General features: G+C 31.5%; 1 protein-coding gene across 1 annotated transcript in view; it reads right to left on the bottom strand.

The window, feature by feature from the left end:
• Positions 1-654: 654 nt before the first annotated feature.
• The window catches only part of CUL4A (cullin 4A), a 59,304-nt gene continuing 38,079 nt past the window's right edge, over positions 655-21,879 (bottom strand). The window contains exons 9-20 of the mRNA XM_074299568.1: positions 19,914-19,981; positions 16,983-17,101; positions 13,874-14,066; positions 12,166-12,270; positions 11,673-11,783; positions 11,483-11,568; positions 11,229-11,336; positions 9,554-9,667; positions 8,546-8,651; positions 6,745-6,917; positions 4,737-4,889; positions 655-2,136 (exon numbers count right to left, since the gene is read on the bottom strand). Coding sequence (XP_074155669.1) covers positions 2,041-2,136; positions 4,737-4,889; positions 6,745-6,917; positions 8,546-8,651; positions 9,554-9,667; positions 11,229-11,336; positions 11,483-11,568; positions 11,673-11,783; positions 12,166-12,270; positions 13,874-14,066; positions 16,983-17,101; positions 19,914-19,981 — 1,432 coding nt within the window. The 3' untranslated portion in view covers positions 655-2,040. The remainder of the gene's footprint in view (positions 2,137-4,736; positions 4,890-6,744; positions 6,918-8,545; positions 8,652-9,553; positions 9,668-11,228; positions 11,337-11,482; positions 11,569-11,672; positions 11,784-12,165; positions 12,271-13,873; positions 14,067-16,982; positions 17,102-19,913; positions 19,982-21,879) is intronic.

Raw genomic sequence — 21,879 nt, 5'->3', positions numbered from 1 at the left:
TATGGGATAGGTAAAAAAGAAAATTGGAGGATAGTACTTTTAAATAATACTGAGAAACAAAGAGAATTCACTGGAATTGGAATTAGTGCTTTCAGCTCAAAGTTAGGATTTTAGCAATCATAATACAAAAGTTATTTTTAACACAGTTGGAATAAAATCTAACTAGCCAAAATAGTAGCTATTAAAAAGTACTGACAGGTACTTGAAGTCATAGGGGAAATAAGGAATTTCAGTAATATTGCCTTCATTTTCTTTCCGTCAAGGTAGTGTATGGTAAGACATGACTGGGAAGAATGGCTTGGTCTTTATAGTCACTAATGCTGTCTGCTCCTTTTTTGGAATTTCTAAATCTACGTGGAGCTATTTAGCTTAGCCAAAATTTTTGTTTGCCTGGTGCTTGCATGAAGCATATAGATATAATGGCTAAAAAGTTATGAGAAATTTGTATTTCACATATCACAAAATTTTATTTTTGTAATCTTTAAGCAAATTAAACTAATTTTATTCAAAATATAAGTCTACATTAAGTTACAATATTAACAATCTCTAAGACATAGTTCTTGAACTTAATATATATGCAGTGAAATCTATTTGGCTTCTATATACTATATCCTGTAGAACCAAGAAAAGAAATAAAAGCAATGGAAATGATGATGCCTGAAGAAAGAATGAGGACTTTAATACGAAAATCCATAAGATGTCACATTTTAAACAATGAATGTTTTAAAAGGGGGATTTTAATTGTGCACAAAATCAAATTACATAAATTTAGTATTTTCTGGAAGTATTGCTTAAACACTTATGTCATGATCAAAACTCCTTTGGTAGCTTTTAATCAAAATGAAACATGCTATTATGCAAATCCTGTAAAATATACAGAGGTACTTGTAAATGTTATCACAAAAAGTATCTTGCTCATAGTTACCATACTATATAGCTACATAACTCTCATTCTTTTAATTCAAACCCACTTATATATATATACAATATGAAACAAGATACCAACAAAATTCTTTTAGCCTCTCTAGACAAAATAACCTCTGCTTTCACAACATCAAGACTTTAAAAAGCCTTTGATAAACTTTTTTTTTTTTTTTTTTTTTTTACAGTGGTGGAGCACATAGTATGATTACTATCCTTGTGCATGACTGTAAAAATAGAACCAAGGTTTACTGTAGTAATACTATAGTTACAGTAAATAAAATCAAATAGCAGTGACCCTAATGCAAAAAACTGGGTCCGCTAGACTCAATCTTAAAATGTCAAACAAAAAAGAACAAACCAAAACACAAATCCCAAACATGAATACCATAGCTAAAATAAAAGCATCTGATGGTTCACTATATTTAAACATAAGCATCCTCTTGGCACTTAAAGAGATCTTACTTAGAAACCTGATTTATAAAAAACCAGTCTCCAAAGTTTAAAACTACCTGAAAATAAATGTAAAAGAAACAGATACTGGTACTCATGGTGCATAATTCAAAAATCAGTGTATTTCAACACTGAATGTTTCTGCCTAAGTGTTCATCAATTAAGGTCTCTTGTTTTCCTAGATACCGAAGTAATCTTTGTAGCTAGAGAATGCAGCATTTAGGGTCTTTTTTTTTTTTTTTTTTAAAATGATGTGCATTCATGATCACACACAAAACCAAACCAAACCAAACTTTAGGTGTTTTGTCACAGAAAAAAAGTCCACAAGAGGAAATGTCTTTTAATTGGTATCTTCCTGTCCAACTTCAAAATTATTTTGTACAGAGCAGTAGAAACAATCTTAATGGTCTAATAGTATAAGAGGAAGATGGGGGGAGGAGGGAGGGAAGAGAAGATGTATGCCATTTAAAAATCACTAAGCCTTGTAAAGGATGATCCAAGAAACATTTCCTTTGCTTTCATCCACAGCAGGGCATGCAGCTGATTGAATCATATGCATCAACCTGAAAATCTGCTGAAAGTAGGTCTGGAAACAGCATCGGTATGTTTCAGTGTCCTGAAGATACATTCTAGTGTTTTATGAAAAACAGTCTGTTGTCGTCTTCATTATGCAACATAGTGGTACTGATTAGGGTTGTCTTTGTCTCTTTCCATATAGTCTCTGTCTATTAGAGATTCAATTCTCTTTTTCAAATCTCCAGGCTATAAGAAAATATTATAATGGTATTAGATTTCCTAATATAGGATATGATTAAAAAGGCAGCAGTGTATTAAAATCCATTTTTGGATTTGCTCTTGGGAGTTGGATAAAACAATTAGTGAATTTATTAATTTTATTATTTATGTATTATTAACTCCAAAGTTCATAAGCTAAATGCTAGCTCAAGTTATATTGTGATCAGCTATTATTATTTCTCTTGACTAGAAGTTTTTCCACATAAAAGTAATGGTTGATAGTTACCCTCCTATGAAACATAAAAATTGCTTAGTAGTTATTAATCAATGCATAAATTCTTAAGCAAATATTTTAAAAAAGGCAAATTCGTTAATTATAAAGTATATCATAGTCAACAAATGTAAATAATATTTCCTTCAATTATTATACTGCATTTAGGATAACAGAAATACCAGATTGTATCAAGGATATCTGTGAATACCAATAAGAAGTCATTTTTTTTGTTAGGGTTATTATTATAATGGTAGGACTGGAAAATGCTATAGTGTGGTGAAAAACTCTACAAAACCCAATTCCAAGTTCTCTCAGTTTTTTTGTGAGTAAGACATATAAACATAGTAAAGTGGATCTGAAAATAACTAGCACCAAGTAATACTGGTGAATGGATCAATGTCAAATGTAGAGAGCTTTCTAGGAGAATGCAACAAGATTCAATTCTGTTCAACATTTTTATCATTTACTTGGATGAAGACACAGATGGTATGCTTATCAAATTTGTAGATCAAATGTAACTAGGAAGAAACACAAATATATACTGGAAAAGGATATAAGGATGCCTAAAGATCAACTGGGAGTATCTCCTCTCATTGTAGACACTATAACTTCCAATAAGTAAAAAAATCTGAAGTAAATGTAGTCCTATTATAAGACAGAGAAAGGGAGAGGGGGGGAGGAAATGGGACTGAAAAATATCACTCAATCTATTCCCTACAGTTTTTTTCATAACATTATTAAGTACAACTCCAATTATCTCCCCTTGGACAAGTCTGGGCTCTGAGAAGAACATTATAGACCTCCCCAATGAGTTTGCCACTATCTTGGGGTGCAGGAGAACTCTACTAGCCAGGACCAAGGCTGAGCATACTGAACTTATGTTCTTGTAGTACAGTTTTCTCCCTATAGCTTGAAGGAAATATATCCCATGTGTCTGTGTGTTCCTTTAGAGGTACGTGTTCTCGAGTAAAGAATCCATGAAGAAGGCCCTAGCTTCCTCTGACTATCCTCCCAACCTTCACTTCCCCACATTCCTCAGGTCTCAGTGTTTTTATCATGCATAAAAAAAATATTCTTAAATATCAAATATTAAAACAGATTCCTGTCTGAAGACAGTCATGGAATTACCATCCCTAGAGATAACAAATAAAGAGGACTGATCAACAATTGGAGTTATTTTTGTTGCTATGATGTGTAATTCAGATTAAAAATTACAAATTCACTATTAGCTTTTTGTCATCTAGTTTCTCAGACAATAGATAAAAATAGCAGAGCTATCATTCAAATAGGGATTCATAAAATTTTTCCATGTTAAAAAGGACTTCAGAGGCTTGGAATCATTAGGAAAGACCAGACAATCCAGTTAAAGGATTCTGATTCTGTAAAACACCTCTTCCAATGGAGCCAAGTGAATTAGAAAGTGAGATATGAAAGAAATGAGAGGAGAAGAAGAGGAACATAGAAAGGTAGGGAAGCAGAGAAGAATAGAGATACTAGAAAAAATAACAAATTTAATAAAAAAATAATTTCAAAGAATGCTATATTTTCTCTACCTTGGTTCCTCACCATAAAGCACATCACTGAAAAATTTTGTCATCAATTATAACTGCTTAAAAGAGGTTAAGACTATTTAAGTTTTTTTTGTTTTGTTTTGTTTTTTCTATCTGGAATGAATTAGATACACCACCATTAGTTCTGAGAGCACTGTCCAAACAGAAATAATCAAAAGCCAGCACCAGAAAAATTCTGGCTAGAATCTTAGAAACAGGATTGAGTAGAAAGAGACTTTTTATTACCATATCAATTTGTCATCCTCATTTTTAATCATTTATATTGTCCTTTGAATTATTTCTCAAAACCTTAAATATTCTAGAAGGTGCCAAATGATGTAATATGAAAACATTTTCAACAATAAATTGTGAAAATCCATTACTTTTGTTAACTTAAAATAACTACATGCTATAACGGTCCGAATTCTCTGAGGCCTCAGGCTATATATATTAAGGAAAAATCCTCACAGAAAACTAAGCAATATCCATCTTTTCCTTGTTTGAAAATATAAGCAGACTCCCTGTTAGAAATTAGGATTTTAACATTATTATTGACCAGGAAAAAATGATAATTAAAAAAATTTGGTCTAAAGATCTTACCATTATGTCCTGGTATGTTTCAATGCTTATTTCAAAAGATGATGTTAGTTCTTATGACATAAGCTTAGTTGTTACGTGTGAAATAAGATTGTGAACCCCTTGACAGCTAAAGGAACAAAATATACCTGACAAACGTTCAGTTAATTAAACATAATTTAGTACTGTATTATAAGTGCAATTCAATTTGAAGATATTATATTTACCTTTACTGGAAATTTCAGTTGATTATACAATTCAGAAACTAGAAGATTATGACCAAGGGTCTTCCTCATCTTCATTATTCGCACAATAGCGGCATCAATCTGATATTGTCTATCCTGAAACACTCTTTCTGTGGTGCTAACTTGTTCTTCAACCTAAAGTTTAATAATAATGAAATATAGGAAACTTTTAAAAATTAGTTCTTTAACATACCTGAATTTAAAAGAAAAAAATTCTATATGACAGGTCAATTTATAAATCAGACATAAGATTATTTTGTTCTGCATTTTAAGATTTTTAGTGAATGTTTAGTGCATTAGGTTTTTCTTATTCCAGGTACTCTCAGTTAATATGCTAAAAATGTGTTGTCTAGCTGTCTCTGTTTGACATCTCTTAAAATAAGTGCAATTAAGTCTTAAAATCTTTTTTATTCATCCTATGAAAAAACATTGAATATAACAGATAAATGTGTATTATGGAAAAGAATGATAAATTTATAGCACACTCACCATTTAGCCAAGCATTTTACACTTATTGTTATTAGAATAAGTATCATTATACATACATACATACACATATATACTTATATCTGAAGTATCATTCCCATTTTGTAGATAAAGACATCAAGGCTCAGGAAGGATAAGTGATATGACCAAAGATCTTCCTGAGACTAAGTCATATAAGTAGATAAGAGCTATCAATCTGAGAGTATCCCAGTTGTTACATAGCCCCTTGGGGAGGGGCTACTGTATTTCTGAAGGAGTATGGTGCAGTGGAAAAGAGTGCAGAATTTGGAGTCACAGCACTTAACACTTATAGTATGGCCATGGATAAATTATTTCCCTTATATGAAAAGGAGGATATTGGGCTAGATGAGGTTGAAGATTCCTTCTAGCTTTTAATCTATAATCCCTATGTTTAAGTATACCACGGATATATAAAATTAACTGTATTGTTTGAGATATGAAAGAACATATTAATTAAGATAAATAAGCCAGTGATCTACATGCACAATTAGTTTTTATTTATTTATGCAAGAATTTTAGAGAATAGCTTATCTTTTTATTTATTTATTTATTTTTTTAAACTTTGTCATTTATAACAACTCTAGGTAGTGTCTTGAATAAGGAGAGCAGTCAACTATTTGAATAATGTAAATTCCAGGTTGAAAAAATAGCCCTATTCTGATCCTTCAAAAGCCCATACATTGAGAGACAAAGTACTTCAACACTATACTTGAGTAAATGACATATTAAATTGACAATTGATTAAAATGACAAATTATATTAAAAACAGACTGGAAATGCCCCAAATAGTTTTATTTTGTTGGCTTTTCTTTGCACTGAACAGAATTTATTTTATCTTATTATTAAGTTTAGATAGAATATTCAATATAAAGTATTTTGTTTTATAATTTTTACAGGTTAATATAGCTTTCTTTTTTCCAGATGAAGAAAAAAAACTTGAAAAGGTTCAAGTGACTTGTTAAATGCATCCAAGCAATAAATCACACAAAGAGTAAGGACTTGGATATAATTACTTGAAATCCAAATTCAGTGCTTTTAATACTGTAATTTTACCATTTAGGATTTCATATATATCTGCTTCTTTGAACAGACACAGTCTACATATTTAAACATACTAAAATATAAAAAGTTTGCTTAGTTCCTACTTTTCATTTTTTCTCCTTATATTTGTATCTATTAAGATAATTATGAGAATGAAGCCTGAGACTGATCCTGGAAACCCACACAAAGTTAAGTGGCTTAGACTTTACTTCCTGAAGAACCTCAGGAATGATGGTTTTTATCAGTTTCTTATTAATTTTGGATAGCAAGCTTTTATTATTCATAATGAATACTAAAATGTATATAAAAAAAATCTAATGCACTCATAACATACTTTTGCCCTGTACTACTAACACAAGGAAATTTGATCATAAAATAAATGAAGTGACTCCTTAATAAATGTCATAAGGATATAAAAATAAATATAAATTTTAATACATACAGTTTCTTTCATCTGGATTTGATTTATCTTTATTCTGAACAATTTGTGCTTGAAATCTCCATTAAAGATGAATTTGTCTCCATCATCTACATCTTTGCCTTTTGGACTTTTAATCAGTACGCGTGCTTTACCACAAGCCAAAGATTGTAAGGTTCTTCGCAATTCACTATCCTCTGTATATAGGAAAAAAGGTAGTTACAACATGACATTAAATGAATAATGCATTTATCATTTTTTAATGTTGCCATTCTGATAATACTAATTATTAAAGAATCACCAGATATTGGTGATATTGATTTCATGATTCCCATGGACCATACAAGGGCTTTCTATCTTTCAGTCTAAAATCATGTTCATTGTTCCCATGACATTATATATCTTTAACAGAATCAGGGTCTTTTCCAATGAGCCATGTCTTCTCATTCATTATGTGACCAAAGTATTTAAGCTTCATCTAGACCTTTCTGTGAACAGCCTGAATTAATTTCTTTAAGTATTGACTGATTTTGATCTCTTTGCTGTCCAAGGGCCTCCTGAAAGCCTTCTTCAGCACATTTGATTTTGAGTGCCTAGCTTTCCTTATAGTTCAAGTTTCATAGCTATGCACTGCTATTAGAAAAGCCAGTTTTGACTCTATAGACCTTTGTTAGCAAGGTGATGTCTCTGCTTTTTAGTATGCTGTCCAGATTTGCCATAGCTTTCCCTCTAAAGATCAAGCATCTTCTAATTGTTCTGGTTTTGCTCAATTCACTTTGTTACTCATTTTTAGAGTAAAAGAGACTTAAAAAAAGAAGTACGTCTGAAGGGAGTAACCAAGTTTAAAGATTACACACAGAGAGAAAGGATGACTGAGGGAACAATCTGCTGGAGAAGACTGAAAGGAACAGAATCGAAGATATATGTGGAAGGTTTAGCTTTGACAAAGAGAAAGGCAAGTTTATTATCAGAAGCAGGGAAAGTATAAAATGGGGGATGATGGCTAGGCTTTGAGATTAAAATAGAGAGCTCATTTCAAAAAATCTTAAATTTTCTCAGTAAAGTAGAAGGCATGATATTCAGTAGAAAGGAGAATGAGATTATAGGAAAGGAGGTTTGAGAAGAGAATTTGGAATAGTTTTTGTTGAAAGTAACAAATGCACTTCAGAGCTCTCTGTTGAAGTCAGATGACAATTTGTCATGTAACTAATCAGCACAGCTGCCTGATCACCTCAAGCTTCATTCTGATGCATTTGAGTAGGAGTAAAGAAAAACAGATGATGGGAACAATCCAAGGCTGGAGTTTTCTTTTGAACAAGACTTAAGCAGCAACAGGATAAGTGATGAGCATATAAGAATAGACAACAGTGTGATGGTAAATTGGTTAACTATAGGATCAAGATCAGAAAAGGACAAAAGAGAAATCTTAGAAGATCAGTACTTAGAGGGTGAAGGGAGAGGAAGTTTCTTTGAGGGATGAGAAATAGGAAAAAGATCCAATATTAAAATTCTCAGACTTTCTGATCAAAGAAGTGAGTAACAGTGAGAGCCAAGGTGTGATTATTCCTGAGTTGCTGACATATAATGTAGTGATACTTGAAACAGAAGAGTTGAGAGTTTAGGGAGTTTGAGATAGTATCACTACGAAAGACCAAGTCCCATAGTATCAAGGCAGGAATCTGGGAGGAGACAAAGACAGTGAAATAGGTACTGAACTCCTTAAGAAAGGAGGGCAGAATGATATAGCATCTACAGTATAATCAGAAGCAAATAAGTACTTTGAAGATGTTAACTGGATATTTTGAAAATATAAAGTTTTCCTTACCTACACCAGTAGCCATTTTAATTTCTTCAAAACTGAATTCATCTCCTTCATTAAACATAAGAAGCACTAATGTCTGAAAGAGTGACACCTGAAACTCCTTCTTTCCCTGAGGGGAAAAAAAAAAAAAAGATAAATAAGTTAATATAATGGGATGAGACTCTTTAAGCCCAGGTTCCCTGTGTAAGTCTGTTGTATACCACCAAATACAAGCTCAGTTAGGTTCCATTTACTGACTTCAACTCTTTTTTTTTCCCCTTCTACTAAAGAAAACAATCTCAAAAGATTAGTCATTTTTTCGGGGGATCATTTTTTACCATATATAGGTGAGATTATCTGAGGTAGTTTTGATTCAGAATTATTAATGCTTATTTGGAATGAAGATTAATTTGTATAAAAACAATGTACCAGAATCATTATTACAAAACAGAAAATAAAGAGATTGGATATATGCCCACAAAAGCATCTCTTTAAAAATTAAGGTATCAGAATTCATACCATTATTTTGATATTTAAAATTTACAACAGATTTTCATTAAGATAAACTAGAAAATAATACAGAATGATAAAGATGGAACAAAATGTAATGAAGGAACATTCTAGTTATTTAATACCTTTGAAACATCACATAAGTTTAAATTTTAATTGCAAGTATTATATTACAGCACTAAGTTTTAATTAGAAATGATCTATTTTTAAAGACAATGTATTTGAATTGTTTCCCTCTTTCTTTAGCAATTTCTTAATTGCTAAAGTTACCCAAGCTAAGGAACATAGTCTACTGTATAGAATTAAGTGTTACTACTGAATGATTTCTTTTTTTCCAATTCCAGAGTAAAACCACCACTTTTTTTTCCCCAAACTGTTATTTCCATGAGAAGGTATGTATGTAGGGAAGAGGGGAAAGAGATAGAGAGGCATGATGCTTATTTGTTATTTAAAATTGAAAAAAAAATCTTGATAAAATGGTTATGCTTAAGAACCAAACAATAAGATACTCAAGTAACATACTTCTTTGAACTCTGCTTTTAAAACAGCATGTCCCAAAGTAGTTTGCCATTGAAGCTTTCGACCACTGTGCTTTCCAAGATAAAATGTCTTAAATACTTCTTGAAGTTTAACCATCTGTCAATGTAAAAGGAAAAAAAAAAATTTTACTTATACTGCTTATACTGTGCTAGATGAGATCTATAAGTTTTCCATAATCTAGATGTAAATGAAAAAAACAAATATTTAAAACTTACTTAAGAAAGAATTGAGAGTAACAATTCTCTTCCCATAGCTTTTACGAAAATTGTTTCTTAATTAGATGAAATAATTTTTTTCCTTTGCTATTTGATGGTGATGGTCTTAGAAGTATTACTAGCTATTTATGTGACCATTTGTCAAGTTAGAAAATCACTGTGAACTATATATTGTAAGTGGAAAATTATACACTATAAAAACAAATAATCAAGGGATGAATTTTAAAAAACTTTTTATACTTACTATGTGGTGAATACTGTACAAAAATAAAGAGGTTCTATTACCATAGCTAGAGCTGAGCAACGCTAATTCCTCTCAGCAATTGTACAAAAAATATTCTGAGTTTATTCAAAGCGAATTGACAATTTTTCAAGGTACTACTACCAGCATAAACAGTCTGATGCCTTAGAATACTTATGATCTCCCAACATTTTCTAGATTTAAATTTAATTTTTTAATAAAAATGATTATTAATTACTTGGAATTGTTCACATCTCATTTCCATCAATATTATTTCTGTTGGTCTTTATAAGAATGTCAGACCTAGAGTTAGGAAGACTCATTTTCCTGAGTTCAAATTTAGCTTTAGACACGTCCTAGCTGTGTGACCTGGGCAAGTCACTTTGCCCAGTTTATTCATAATGTAAAATGAGCGGAGAAGGAAATGGCAAAGCACTCCACTATCCTAATCCCCAAAAGAGGTCACAAAGACTCAAGACACAATTGAAATGACTGAACAACAACAAAACCATTGGTTCAACATCTACTTAGTGTAGGCATAATATTTGTAACTTATAAGTTCTCAGAAATAGCAAGTCATACTTATTTAAGGCGATGTTGTATAGTAACCAGATCTACATGCAGATAATATTTATATAAATTTCAATAACAATAGGTTAGCATTTATGTAATATATTAATATTTGTACTTTCCAAATGCCATTTTATTTTTATCTTCACAACAACTCTGGGAAATAATGCTATTATTATCACCATTTTACAGATGAGGAAATTGAAGCAGAAAGGAAGTCTCAGGTGCCCAGGATCACAAAGGTAATGTCTGAGACTAGGTCTTCTGGACTCCTAGTTCAGCATTCTATTCACTGCATTATCTATAATAATGACAATGTTCAATTCTTATCTTTACAAGTCTTTCAGGTTAAGATAAAGTTCACATAGTAATAAATCATGAAAGAAATAGAAATTGGTGGAAATAGAAAACAATTGTTTTTAAATTGTCCAAGATGACCTTTTGACAATATAACAACTCCTAAGGCAATAGGCAAATTAAAATCATGAATGTATTATGAATACAAGAGTTTCACTGTAACAGTACAGGTCTATACGAAAGATGTTTATGCTAAGATGGTAGCCTTTAGACATACTGGGCTTCTATGAAACTCTTAACACTATAAATAATACTTCTTTTTAAGAGTACTTACTTCTGGAGTTAAATGCACTTCCATAGGTGTGTATGTTGGCCAGTATCCCATAGTAAGTATATTTACTGTTAGGTCTATATTCCCTGGGTCACTTTGATTCTGCATGTACTAAAACCAAAGTTGTTCATTATTAAAAAACAAACAAACAAACAAAACAAACAAACAAACAACAAAAATAAACAAGTTTTTCCATAACTCAAACAGGGATGATGTTTTGAAAATTATTTGCCATCTACTTAGTGCACAAAAAATACCTGTTTAAACTGAATCATAATGTCTTTGGAGAGTTCCATATCCTTAAACATTCCCTCCAACTTGCTGGTGAAAGCAGCACCACATTCTGTTCAAAAGTAAAAAGGTTGTAAGAAAAAAAAAAAAAAATCATTGTGAAGAATCTCCAAGAATAAGGATGGGAAAGAATATCTCATTGTTGCAATTGCTCACCATGTTTTAGTTTCGACAACATAGACTTTTCAGCATCAACAGAAGCACTCTTTCCAACAAGGAGTCTTTTTGCCAAATCTTTTTTATAAAATGCCTCAAAAACATCTTTACCTATTTATGGATCAAAGTAAAAATTAAGGTTATATTTTATGAGTTAAAAGGAGAAATTAACATTCAAAGCTACTTTTTTTCAATCAGAAGCTCCCTGAACAGTATTTATTTAGGAATAAAACCAACTTTTTTATGACATTTAAATGATTGTAATAACATTAATTATATCAGAGTCTCAAAATCAAAGGCTATCTTTACTCCCCCCAATTTCTTACTGAACTTGATATAATTTATACATGGTTCAACTTGTTAACTCAATAAAATAATTTAAGTAAAAACAGTTTAAGTAAAAACAGGTCCAAATACAGAAATTTTAATGCATCCAACACTACTGATATTTCTGAAAGCAAAATTTTGTTCAATGTAAGAAGTTATTTCTTACCATGAATAAATCTGAATATTATCATGATTTTGTCAAGAATTCTTTCTAGTTCTTCATCTGTTGCTTCTTTATTACCAGCTCTTAGCTTGGAATCAACATGTTTTGCTAAGAAATCAAAATAATTGAAAATTATTTTAAAATAAGCATTTAAAATACAGAAATCAAAATCAGAAAACAGAATTAAACCAAGACACATCCTGAAATAGTTCTGTGGCTCAAATCTGTGATTTCATTGGTATAGGGAACTCCCTCTGAGGAATGAATCTTTTGCACTAATGCTGATTTTCTAGTCAACTTTTTCATAATGAATAGTATGAGATTACAGGAATTGAATAGGGTCCCAGAGTATAAAAAGGCGAGATTGAGATTTGAACTATGTTTTCCTGACCCCCAAGATCAGCTCTCTATAAATAGAAACTACCTGATCTGGTACATGTGAAGGCTTTTGAGTTTTTCATTCTCAGCATAATTCATTTTAACTACAGAAAGCAATCATAAATAGAAAGGGACAGTTGGCATAAAACCTGTTGAATCTTTATAGAAAGTGATGATGGCAAATAATTCACATAATTTTCCCAAATGATACATAAATTTAAGAAAATACTTTATGAACTTTTTTAATGTCTCCTAAATAATAAAGCTTCCAGGGAATCTGAATTATTCATTCTGACCATTTTAGAAAGCAGCGATTTTAATATGCTTTTACATTAAATTATTCCTCTTAATTCAACATTATTTATTAAATAATAGATATTGTGCTTTCAAGAGTATGTGCCTTCTTATCCAGTACAAAATGATTCTTTATGATATGTAGAATTGTACCAGTTTTTTAAAAAAGGGAAAAAAATTAGTTCTCCTTCCTCCTGGTGTAACTGTCAAGGATACATTTAATAGCATCTGGTGAATAATCTTGTTAGCTTGAGAAAATTCATCTAATTTAATCACTCTTTGCAGACAATATGATATAAAAATGGTAAAGAAAATGTGCCTATTGTCTAGGACATTGATACATTGGAGTCTCATAGTTGTCACAATTAAAGTGAAGATTATAACATGTAATAAGTCATCTCAATTAAATTGCATAATAATTTCTTGTTCCAATTGATTAACATGGATAATTATATACATTCTGTCTTCATAAACTGAAGTTCTGAAGTTATTACAACTTATATACAAATTAAGAAATACAAATAGGTGTTAAGTGGTACCTGAGAGTGGTTTTAATTTTATTTCTCTAATCAAGTGATTTAGAGCATTTTAAAAATGATTATAGTTTTAATTTTTTCATCTGAAACCTTCTTGTTCATATCCTTTGACCATTTAACTGAGAAATGACCTGTATCTTATAAATTTGATTTCGTTCTCTATATATTTTAGAAATGAGGTCTATAACAGAAACACTGATTATAAAAATTGTTTCCTTGTTTTTAAAATGGGCAACATTCATTCACCATTCTACTGAGTATTTCTGCTTTTGGAAACCAAATTCAAATTTCTTAATGAAATATTTACTCTAATGGGGTGAGTTATTTTACTTCTTCAAAATGACTTTCTTTGCAAATCCAAGTTTTAAAGGTGATAAAGACATGACAAATTTTTTCTCCAGAAAAAGAATTTTATTTCTAGAATTTCATATATATTTTATATTTGTGTTTCAACTAATTTGTCTTTTGCCTTAAAAGATGTTTTATATAAATTTTTTTCTTACCTATTAGTTCTGCTGGTTTATTTGGTCTCTTGTTGATAAATGTTTCAAAGGATTCTTTCATCAAGTTAATGAATTTTTCATTTTTCTGAAAGCATACTTCTATGATGTGGTCCACTTTATCCTTAAAATCTAGTAGTTCTTGTACCATATCTTTGTCCTTTTCAGGATTAACTACTATTGTTGTCCCAAAAGTCTGTAAATGTAAAAACAAATGAATACCAAATCATACATGGCATCAAAAATTATTTTGTGTTCATATCAAAAATGTCACTTAAGATAGAGAAGGGCTTAGAAATAAATTTTTATTTATTTTTTGTTAGACGTTAGATTGAGGGGCAGCTAGGTGGCGCAGTAGATAGAGCACTAACCAGTCTTGAATTCAGGAGGACCCCAGTTCAAATTTGGTCTCAGACACTTAACACTTCCTAGCTGTGTGACCCTGGGCAAATCACTTAACCCCAAATACCTCAGCAAAAAAAAAAAAAAAAAAAAAAAAAAAAAAAAAAAAAAAAAAATTGAGATTTTTTTCCCAGTTCTTTTCTCTGGATATGGTTAATATTTTCCATCATGAGTCTTTTGGAATTGTTTTAGATTATAGCTTTTTGGGAATAATTCCAAATTACTTCCCAGAATGGCTACATGAGTTCACAACTCCACCAATACTGTAACAGTGTTCCAATTTTCCCACATCCTCTCCAATAATTATCATTTTTCTTTTCTCAGTCAATCTGATATGTGTTAAGTGGTACCTGAGAGTTGTTTTAATTTGCATTTCTCTAATGAATAGTGATTTAGAGCATTTTGTATATGATTATAGTTTTAATTTTTTCATCTGAATATTGCCTTTCATATCCTTTGACCATTTAACTGAGAATTGACTTGTATCTTATAAATTTGACTCCGTTCTCTTTATGTTTTAGAAATGAGGTCTATAACAGAAACACTGATCTCTCCCACCTTTTAGAAATGAATTTTTAGTAACACCAATTTATTAAAACCATTTTCCAAATTCAGAACTTAAGTGTCCCAAGTCTAAATGAACTTTAAATTGATGAAAAATTCTGTAGTCTATTATCACTCCTTAAAATAAATTTAAACAAATAAAAAAAAGATATACTTACCAAACAAAACTATTCTTATTTAGTCATGAATATGAGGCCAAGTTCATGGTTCAATATCTTAAGATATCTTTCACACCATAAAAGTTAACTAATTTGACAAATTTTTCAGAACAGGCTTCTTTTGAGATTAAATTTTTAGTGAGTGCAGTAGCACAAACACTGCAATGTTAGCTATGGGAAATTGAGACTAGAAGCTCTTAGCCACAAACAAAACCTGGATATCTAAACCAGTCATAATATGGTGAGCTCCAGGGGAAAGGGATACCATTAGGATCCAAAAGAATATCTTGGCCCAGATTGGAAAAGGACAAAAAACATTCCTTCAAATCACTATCGAGAATGGGTCTATGATGGGCTACTACTAGGACAAAGAAGGGAAGAAAAGAAGAAAAAAACCTAATTCATTGGAATTTTGTATAATATAGGATCTCTTTCAGAGTTTACTACATAGATCTCCTCTTCTCCCTCATATCTAGTCTTTTTTCATATTCTAATTATGTTAAGTGTCATTGTACACTGGTCTATCTGGGGGGAAAAAAAAAAGTAAGCATAAGACACTGTAAGTTTTAAAAGTGGAATTACAAAATGTCTTATGTCTTAAAAAAAAACAAAAAACCCAACAGAATGGAAGCCACAAAGAATAGTCTTTATATATGGCATAAGCACAACCCCTAATTCTTTTTAATTTGCAATGTCATCTTAAGATGTATCACTGTATATAGTACTTAACATCAAACTTGAAGATTAAAACAGAGTAAAAATTAACAATTCTGAAAATTAAGAGAAGCAGCTAAGATAGTGAAGTAGCAGAAAACAGTACAGTGAGCTCCCACTTAAAAAATTTCTGCAAAAATTTTTAAAAACTGTAGACAAAATCTTGATAGGGAAATTCAAGAAAAAGTCAGGTCAGACTAGAGACAGCTAAAGATGTCTGTGAATATTGAGGAACATGTTCTATCCAGAAGTAGGGTGTACATGCAACATTCCAGCTTTAGGCACCAAAAGTAGGTCCCAGACTCAAAAAGCAGACTCAGAATTGTGAACAGGTATTAAACTCACAGCTTTGTTGCCTACACACCATTTCTAAGTCACAAAGTCAGTACAAAGTAAGGTGATGATCTGGCCTTGAGAAAGCCCCTGGGAATTATCTTGAAAGACAAGCAGGGGGCAGCTTGGGGGGGGGGGCAGCAGATAGAGCACCAACCTTGAATTCAGGAGGACCCGAGTTCAAATCTGGTCTCAGACACTTAACACTACACTACCTAGCTGTGTGACCCTGGGCAAGTCACTTAACCCCAGCCTCAGGAAAAAAAAAAAAAGAAAGACAGACAAGCAAATCCAGAAGCAAGCATGCACAGAGCAGGGTCTCACTTGCAGCTTCTTGCTAAGTCTCAAGCCTGCAGAGTTAAAATCAGGGCAGGAATCCCGGACCAAAAAAGTGCCTGAAGTTCTTTCTCTCTGAACTAGCAGAATTTCTAGTTGACTGATCATGGTCAGGAGCTTATAAGGCTCAGATAATGCAAGAAACAATCAGACTTTGCTTGGAACAGACACTCTGAGAGTCAATGTAAGTTTGTAGATCCCTAGTATGAACTGTCCCTGAAATCCTGAATTAAAATAACATTCAATAACTCTTTAAAGCAGCTATGAGATCCATCCAGATCTATATTTTAGCAGTATGTAGAGTCCAGATCTAACACCAAATCCAAATAGGAAGTCAGCTGGATAAATGAACAAACAACAAAAGAATCACACCACATATGTCTTTTAGACATAGTACAGAAATTTGTTGTTCTTGATTACAAATGTTTGTATAAGATTTTTGTTTTTTTCCGTCAACTGGTTAGGGAGAGGTGGTGATGGGGGTGAGGAGAGAAGAGAAAAAAAGAAAAAAAAAGGTAATTGTATATATATATAAATCCAAACCTAAGGCCTGAATTTCATTTTAGAATAATGCCAAGCATTTCTTACAATACTTATCTGAATACCTTGATGTATTCACTCCAGTGCTGCAGGAGTATCTGTTGCCCTCCTTTTACTCGACTGAACAACTGGTACATCTGTGTGAGATCAGGCACTCTGTTTTCATCAAGCAAGTTATCAAGTCCTAAAATGAAATTGAAAAATAAATTTTAAGACATGATTATAGCTGGGTATACAAAGTCATATTTGTAATTCCTGCTGCTAAGGAGGGTAAGGCTTTTCTGTTCAGAAGCTCTATGCTCCAGCAAGTTGAGTCAATCAGGTATCCATACTGAATTCAATTGCAATATGGCAAGCTCCCAGGAGAATGAGCCAGTTTGCCCAAGTGTTTCTCAGATTGGAAACAGAACAGGCCAAAGTTCTGAGATGATCAGCATTGGAATAGAGACTGAGTAGCTATTTTACTTCCAAATTGGGCAAGATGAGACAACATTGTCAACCAAAAAATCAAACACAAAAACATACATTTGCTACACTCAGTAAATCTACACATTAAAAATGTTGGGAATACATACAACATTATGACTAATCCCTATGTTAGTATGTCAATTAATGCTTAGTATTCATGTTTGCTCTGGCTAAAAGATAATTGGTATCCTTGTGATAATAGACAGAATAACATAAGTCACTGGGATATCCTTAACTTCACTGAAACATCAATTAATAAAGGGCATTCCAGAAGCCTGAAAGATTCATAAAATCATACATTTTAGAACTGAAGGACTCCTTTGAAGGTCTTTAATATATTAGACAACCAAGGTGCAGAGATACTGTGACTATCCGAGATCACAGACAACAAAAACCAACAAAAGCTGAGATTTGAACACCTGCATCCTTGTTTTAAAAACCAAATATTGTGTTCAATCAAATGTTCTTTCTGGTCTATTATTACTTACCATTCTTTAGAAAATACAAACATAACTTTTCTTTATTAAAAAAATTATGAAAGGAAAAAGATCAGTAGAATACAAACAGGGTTTAAGGCCTGATAGTATCAATCTGGTGGGTTACCAAAATTTTTTCCATTTTTTTCCCATGGAAGTATGATTAATGTAGTCCATTTTAGTGAGACATTACTGTGCATTTAAAAGTTAAAAATTAGTTATCATTCCATAATGTAAAATAACCAATTAGGAATCTAGGGAAATTTTGTCATCAGTATGGTAATACTTAGTTGAAGACTTGAACACTATTGGCTATAACAAATTCAGTATAAAAAGGTTTCAAGCTGGACCTTATCCAACTGTATTCATTCAAATATCAAACATAATTTTATTCTTCTTTTGGAAAGTTGTGGAACAACTTAAAAAAACAAAACAAAACATAGCTGTCAATTAGTTGTTTCTTTAGTCTATAACTGAATTTTTATCAGAAACCATGTTTACAACTCTAAAAACTGAAATTCAGGGGCAGTTAGGTGGTGCAGTGGTCCTGAAGTCAGGAGAACCTGAGTTCAAATATAGCCTCAGACACTTAATACTTCCTAGCTGTGTGACCCTGGGCAAGTCACTTAATCCCAATTGCCTCAGGGGGAAAAATGATATTCCACAGATCATTTTAAACAGACAAAAAATTATTTCTAAATATCAAGGAGCTTTTCACTTATAATAAACATATCCTCTTCCTCAGCCCCACCAAGACTTTGTACTCTTAGTACTACCCAAAAGCTATTCTCAGGTTCTCTGTTTTTTGTTTTGTTTTGTTTTTTGGTAATTTAAATACTTTAAAATCAGAACTTACAGCTCCTGCCTCAAGTGCTATTAAATCCAACTTTTAAACTCAACTTTTAAAAAGGTGTACATTATTATCTAGATATAAAAACTCACTTGCCCTCCAAAATGAACAAGAACATAATTTCCCTCTCCAATTCCACATTTCTTTCAAACATAAGCAACTAGTAAGAGATTACATTTTTTTTTTTTTTGGCCAATTAATAGTTGTTACATTTTTAAATGTTTACTTTCCTCATATCAAATAAATGAAAACTTTTTTTTAAACATAGAAGTAGTTTTCAGAATAGTCTCTGTATTTTTATCCTATCAAGCAGTCATATAAATCTTTACTAAGAAACCCAAGAATTAAGCACTTCTGTGAGCCAATTTATTCCATATTTCATACCTCAAGTAATATTTAAACTTGTAGTATATGACACATGGATAACAAATCCCAATAATATCTACTTTTTAAACCATTTTATTCTTCAATGACTATTAACTTTTAATTAATTTCTAGTTTTTCTAGGCCATAACTTTGATGTAAGGATTAGATTCTTATTTTTCAATCTTACTTCTCTGAAATAATTAGATCACAGTACCATTAATTGTATTATATCCTTTTAACTTAATCACATTTCAAAGGGGGTAATGAAAGTGTCTTGAGACCTTTTAACACAGAAATCATTTGGTGCAAATTACCAGTAAGCGTTATACCATCTTTCTCTTCAATTTTCTCTCAAGATTTTAATCTGAGATTTTCTTTTTCCTTATGACCCACAATTTTAACCATCTATGACAGGAACCATCACTATATTCTAAGTTTAGTATTTATAAAATGAAAAACATTATGCCTACTTGTGTTAATTACAGTGATCTCTTGGATAAAATCTAAGTTTTCTGAGATCAACCACTACTTTTTTCTTTTGTGTATTTTTGTCTTTGTATCCCAGCACCAATCACAGTACTTGGTACAAAGTAGGAGTTGACCAAATATTCAAGATTGATTCATGGATCACCAGGACAGAAAGAGATCAAAGATTTAGTCCTTCATGTTATAGACAAGAACATCAAGATCCTAACTTTTATAGGAGTAGCAAAACTGAAATCAGAATTAGAATCATGATTTCACAGATCAGAGTTCCATTTCATCAAGCTGTCTCACTCATGAATAAACATGCAGAGCATGAAGGACATAATTTATTATTATATGGAAAATTTTACCTTTCTGTAGAATCGCTGTTAAATGTTCACCTAAAAGTTGTTTCTCCACACAAGCAATTAGTGGTTTCCTATATAAAATAACAACAACAAAAAGAAAGGGATCAAAAATATTACATGGCTTTGATACACTAGGCTAAATTCCATGTGACGAGTAGAATGTTATATCACTGAAGCAAATATAGTAAATGTCCATCAATATAGAACCGAAAAATAAGCAAACTCAAATAATCAGAAAATTTTAAATGTGTAATGATGAAAATTGTTTGCTCATCAAGATTGAAATACTGTTAAGATCAGTCATTTTTTAATCATTAAAAAAAAAAAATCAAAATGCATTCCACAGATTTAAAAAAAATTTTTTTGTTTTAGTTCTTGAAACATAAGCAATCCACAAATGATATACATTAAAAATTATTACTCAACATTCCTCATAATTATAGAAAGAGGAATTAAATATTAATAATAAAGACCATAAAGCTGCAAATAGTAAGGGCAATAGGCAATATACAAACATGTTAAAATATTTAACTAACAAGTTATTAACAAGGAGAGTCTTAACTTATGAAGAAACCACAATAAAAGTATTTTAAAAGAATTGACTGTGATTATATTAAAATTATAATAATTATATAATTGTCAAAAGAACAAAAAATAATGTGGCCCTTTCAACAAATCTTCAGAAAAGAATAAGAGAAACATTTCAACTATAACACCAAAAGGAAGGTTTTTGTTAATTCACAGTAATAAATTATATTTCAGTAACAATAATGCAAAAATCTCTACTTCATTATAAATTGTATTGACATTTATAATTTCTAAGTATCTTAGGAACAGAAAAAAAAAAAAAAGATTTGAGAAACCCATTTCCTGACAGTGAAGAATATGAATTCTAATAAAACTGTCTTCCTGTCAATATCACCAAAATTTTTTCTATTATGGATATAATTCTATGAGTCTATATAGTCAATACCAGAAAAAAGATTTTGAGAAACTTCTCGAGGAAGCAGCCAGCATTCCAACTCAGAAGGATTCTCCTTCTACATCTGTTTTAATTCCAATTTCAATCTTTTAGCCACAACTATGCACAAAAGATTGAAATTGTAGGTTTCTGTCAGTTTTCTGGACAAAAAATAGTTTTTTTGTTGAGATTACAGAATCCTTAAAAAGAGCTCTCTGCCAGAAGCAGTTGTACTCTGTGTGCTACAAAGACATTTTCATGCTCCTTTTTTCACAAGATAGAATTCTAACAGGAGAAAACATTTTCTATCTCTAATTTCAAGGACTCTACCAGATACCTTTGAGACACAATGGATCCTCTGAGTTGTTCCTTCTATTAGATTACTGCTCAATTTTATCATTCCACACAACACCTGGTGTCAGGAAGATCCAAGTTCAAATCCAACCTCATATAATTGCTAATTGTAGGATCTTGGGTAATTCATAACCTCAGCCTTAGTTTCATAAAATGGCAGCATCCACCGTCCCAGGGTTTTGTGAGGATCAAGTGAGATAACATTTGTAAGCCCTTTGCAAACTTTAAAGTGCTATATGTTTCTATAACTATTAATTTTTTTCCAGTAAAGAGAAGGTAAAAGAAATTGTGACCAATCATAATTTTTTTCTGTTTCTCATTTCACATGCCCTACATATTGTTTCTTAAAGTTACAAGGTATTTTACCTACATTATCCTATTTGATCCTCACAACAGCCCAGCAAATTCCTTTTATTTATTTATTTATTTATTTATTCATTCATCCATTCATCTATCTATCTATCTATCTATCTATCTATCTATCTATCTATCTATCTATCTATCTATCTATCTATTGCTGAGGCAATTGGGGTTAAGTGACTTACCCAGGGTCACTCAGCTAGGAATAATTAAGTGTGTGAGGCCAGATTTGAACTCAGCTTCTCCTGGCTTCACAGCTAGTGCTCTATCCACTGTGGTATTTAGCTGCCCCAA

The sequence above is a fragment of the Sminthopsis crassicaudata genome, chromosome 3 (genome assembly GCF_048593235.1).
Source record: "Sminthopsis crassicaudata isolate SCR6 chromosome 3, ASM4859323v1, whole genome shotgun sequence".
NCBI classification, from domain to species: domain Eukaryota; kingdom Metazoa; phylum Chordata; class Mammalia; order Dasyuromorphia; family Dasyuridae; genus Sminthopsis; species Sminthopsis crassicaudata.
Note: the sequence above shows the minus strand (reverse complement) of the source record. Positions and strands in the feature narration are given on the sequence as shown.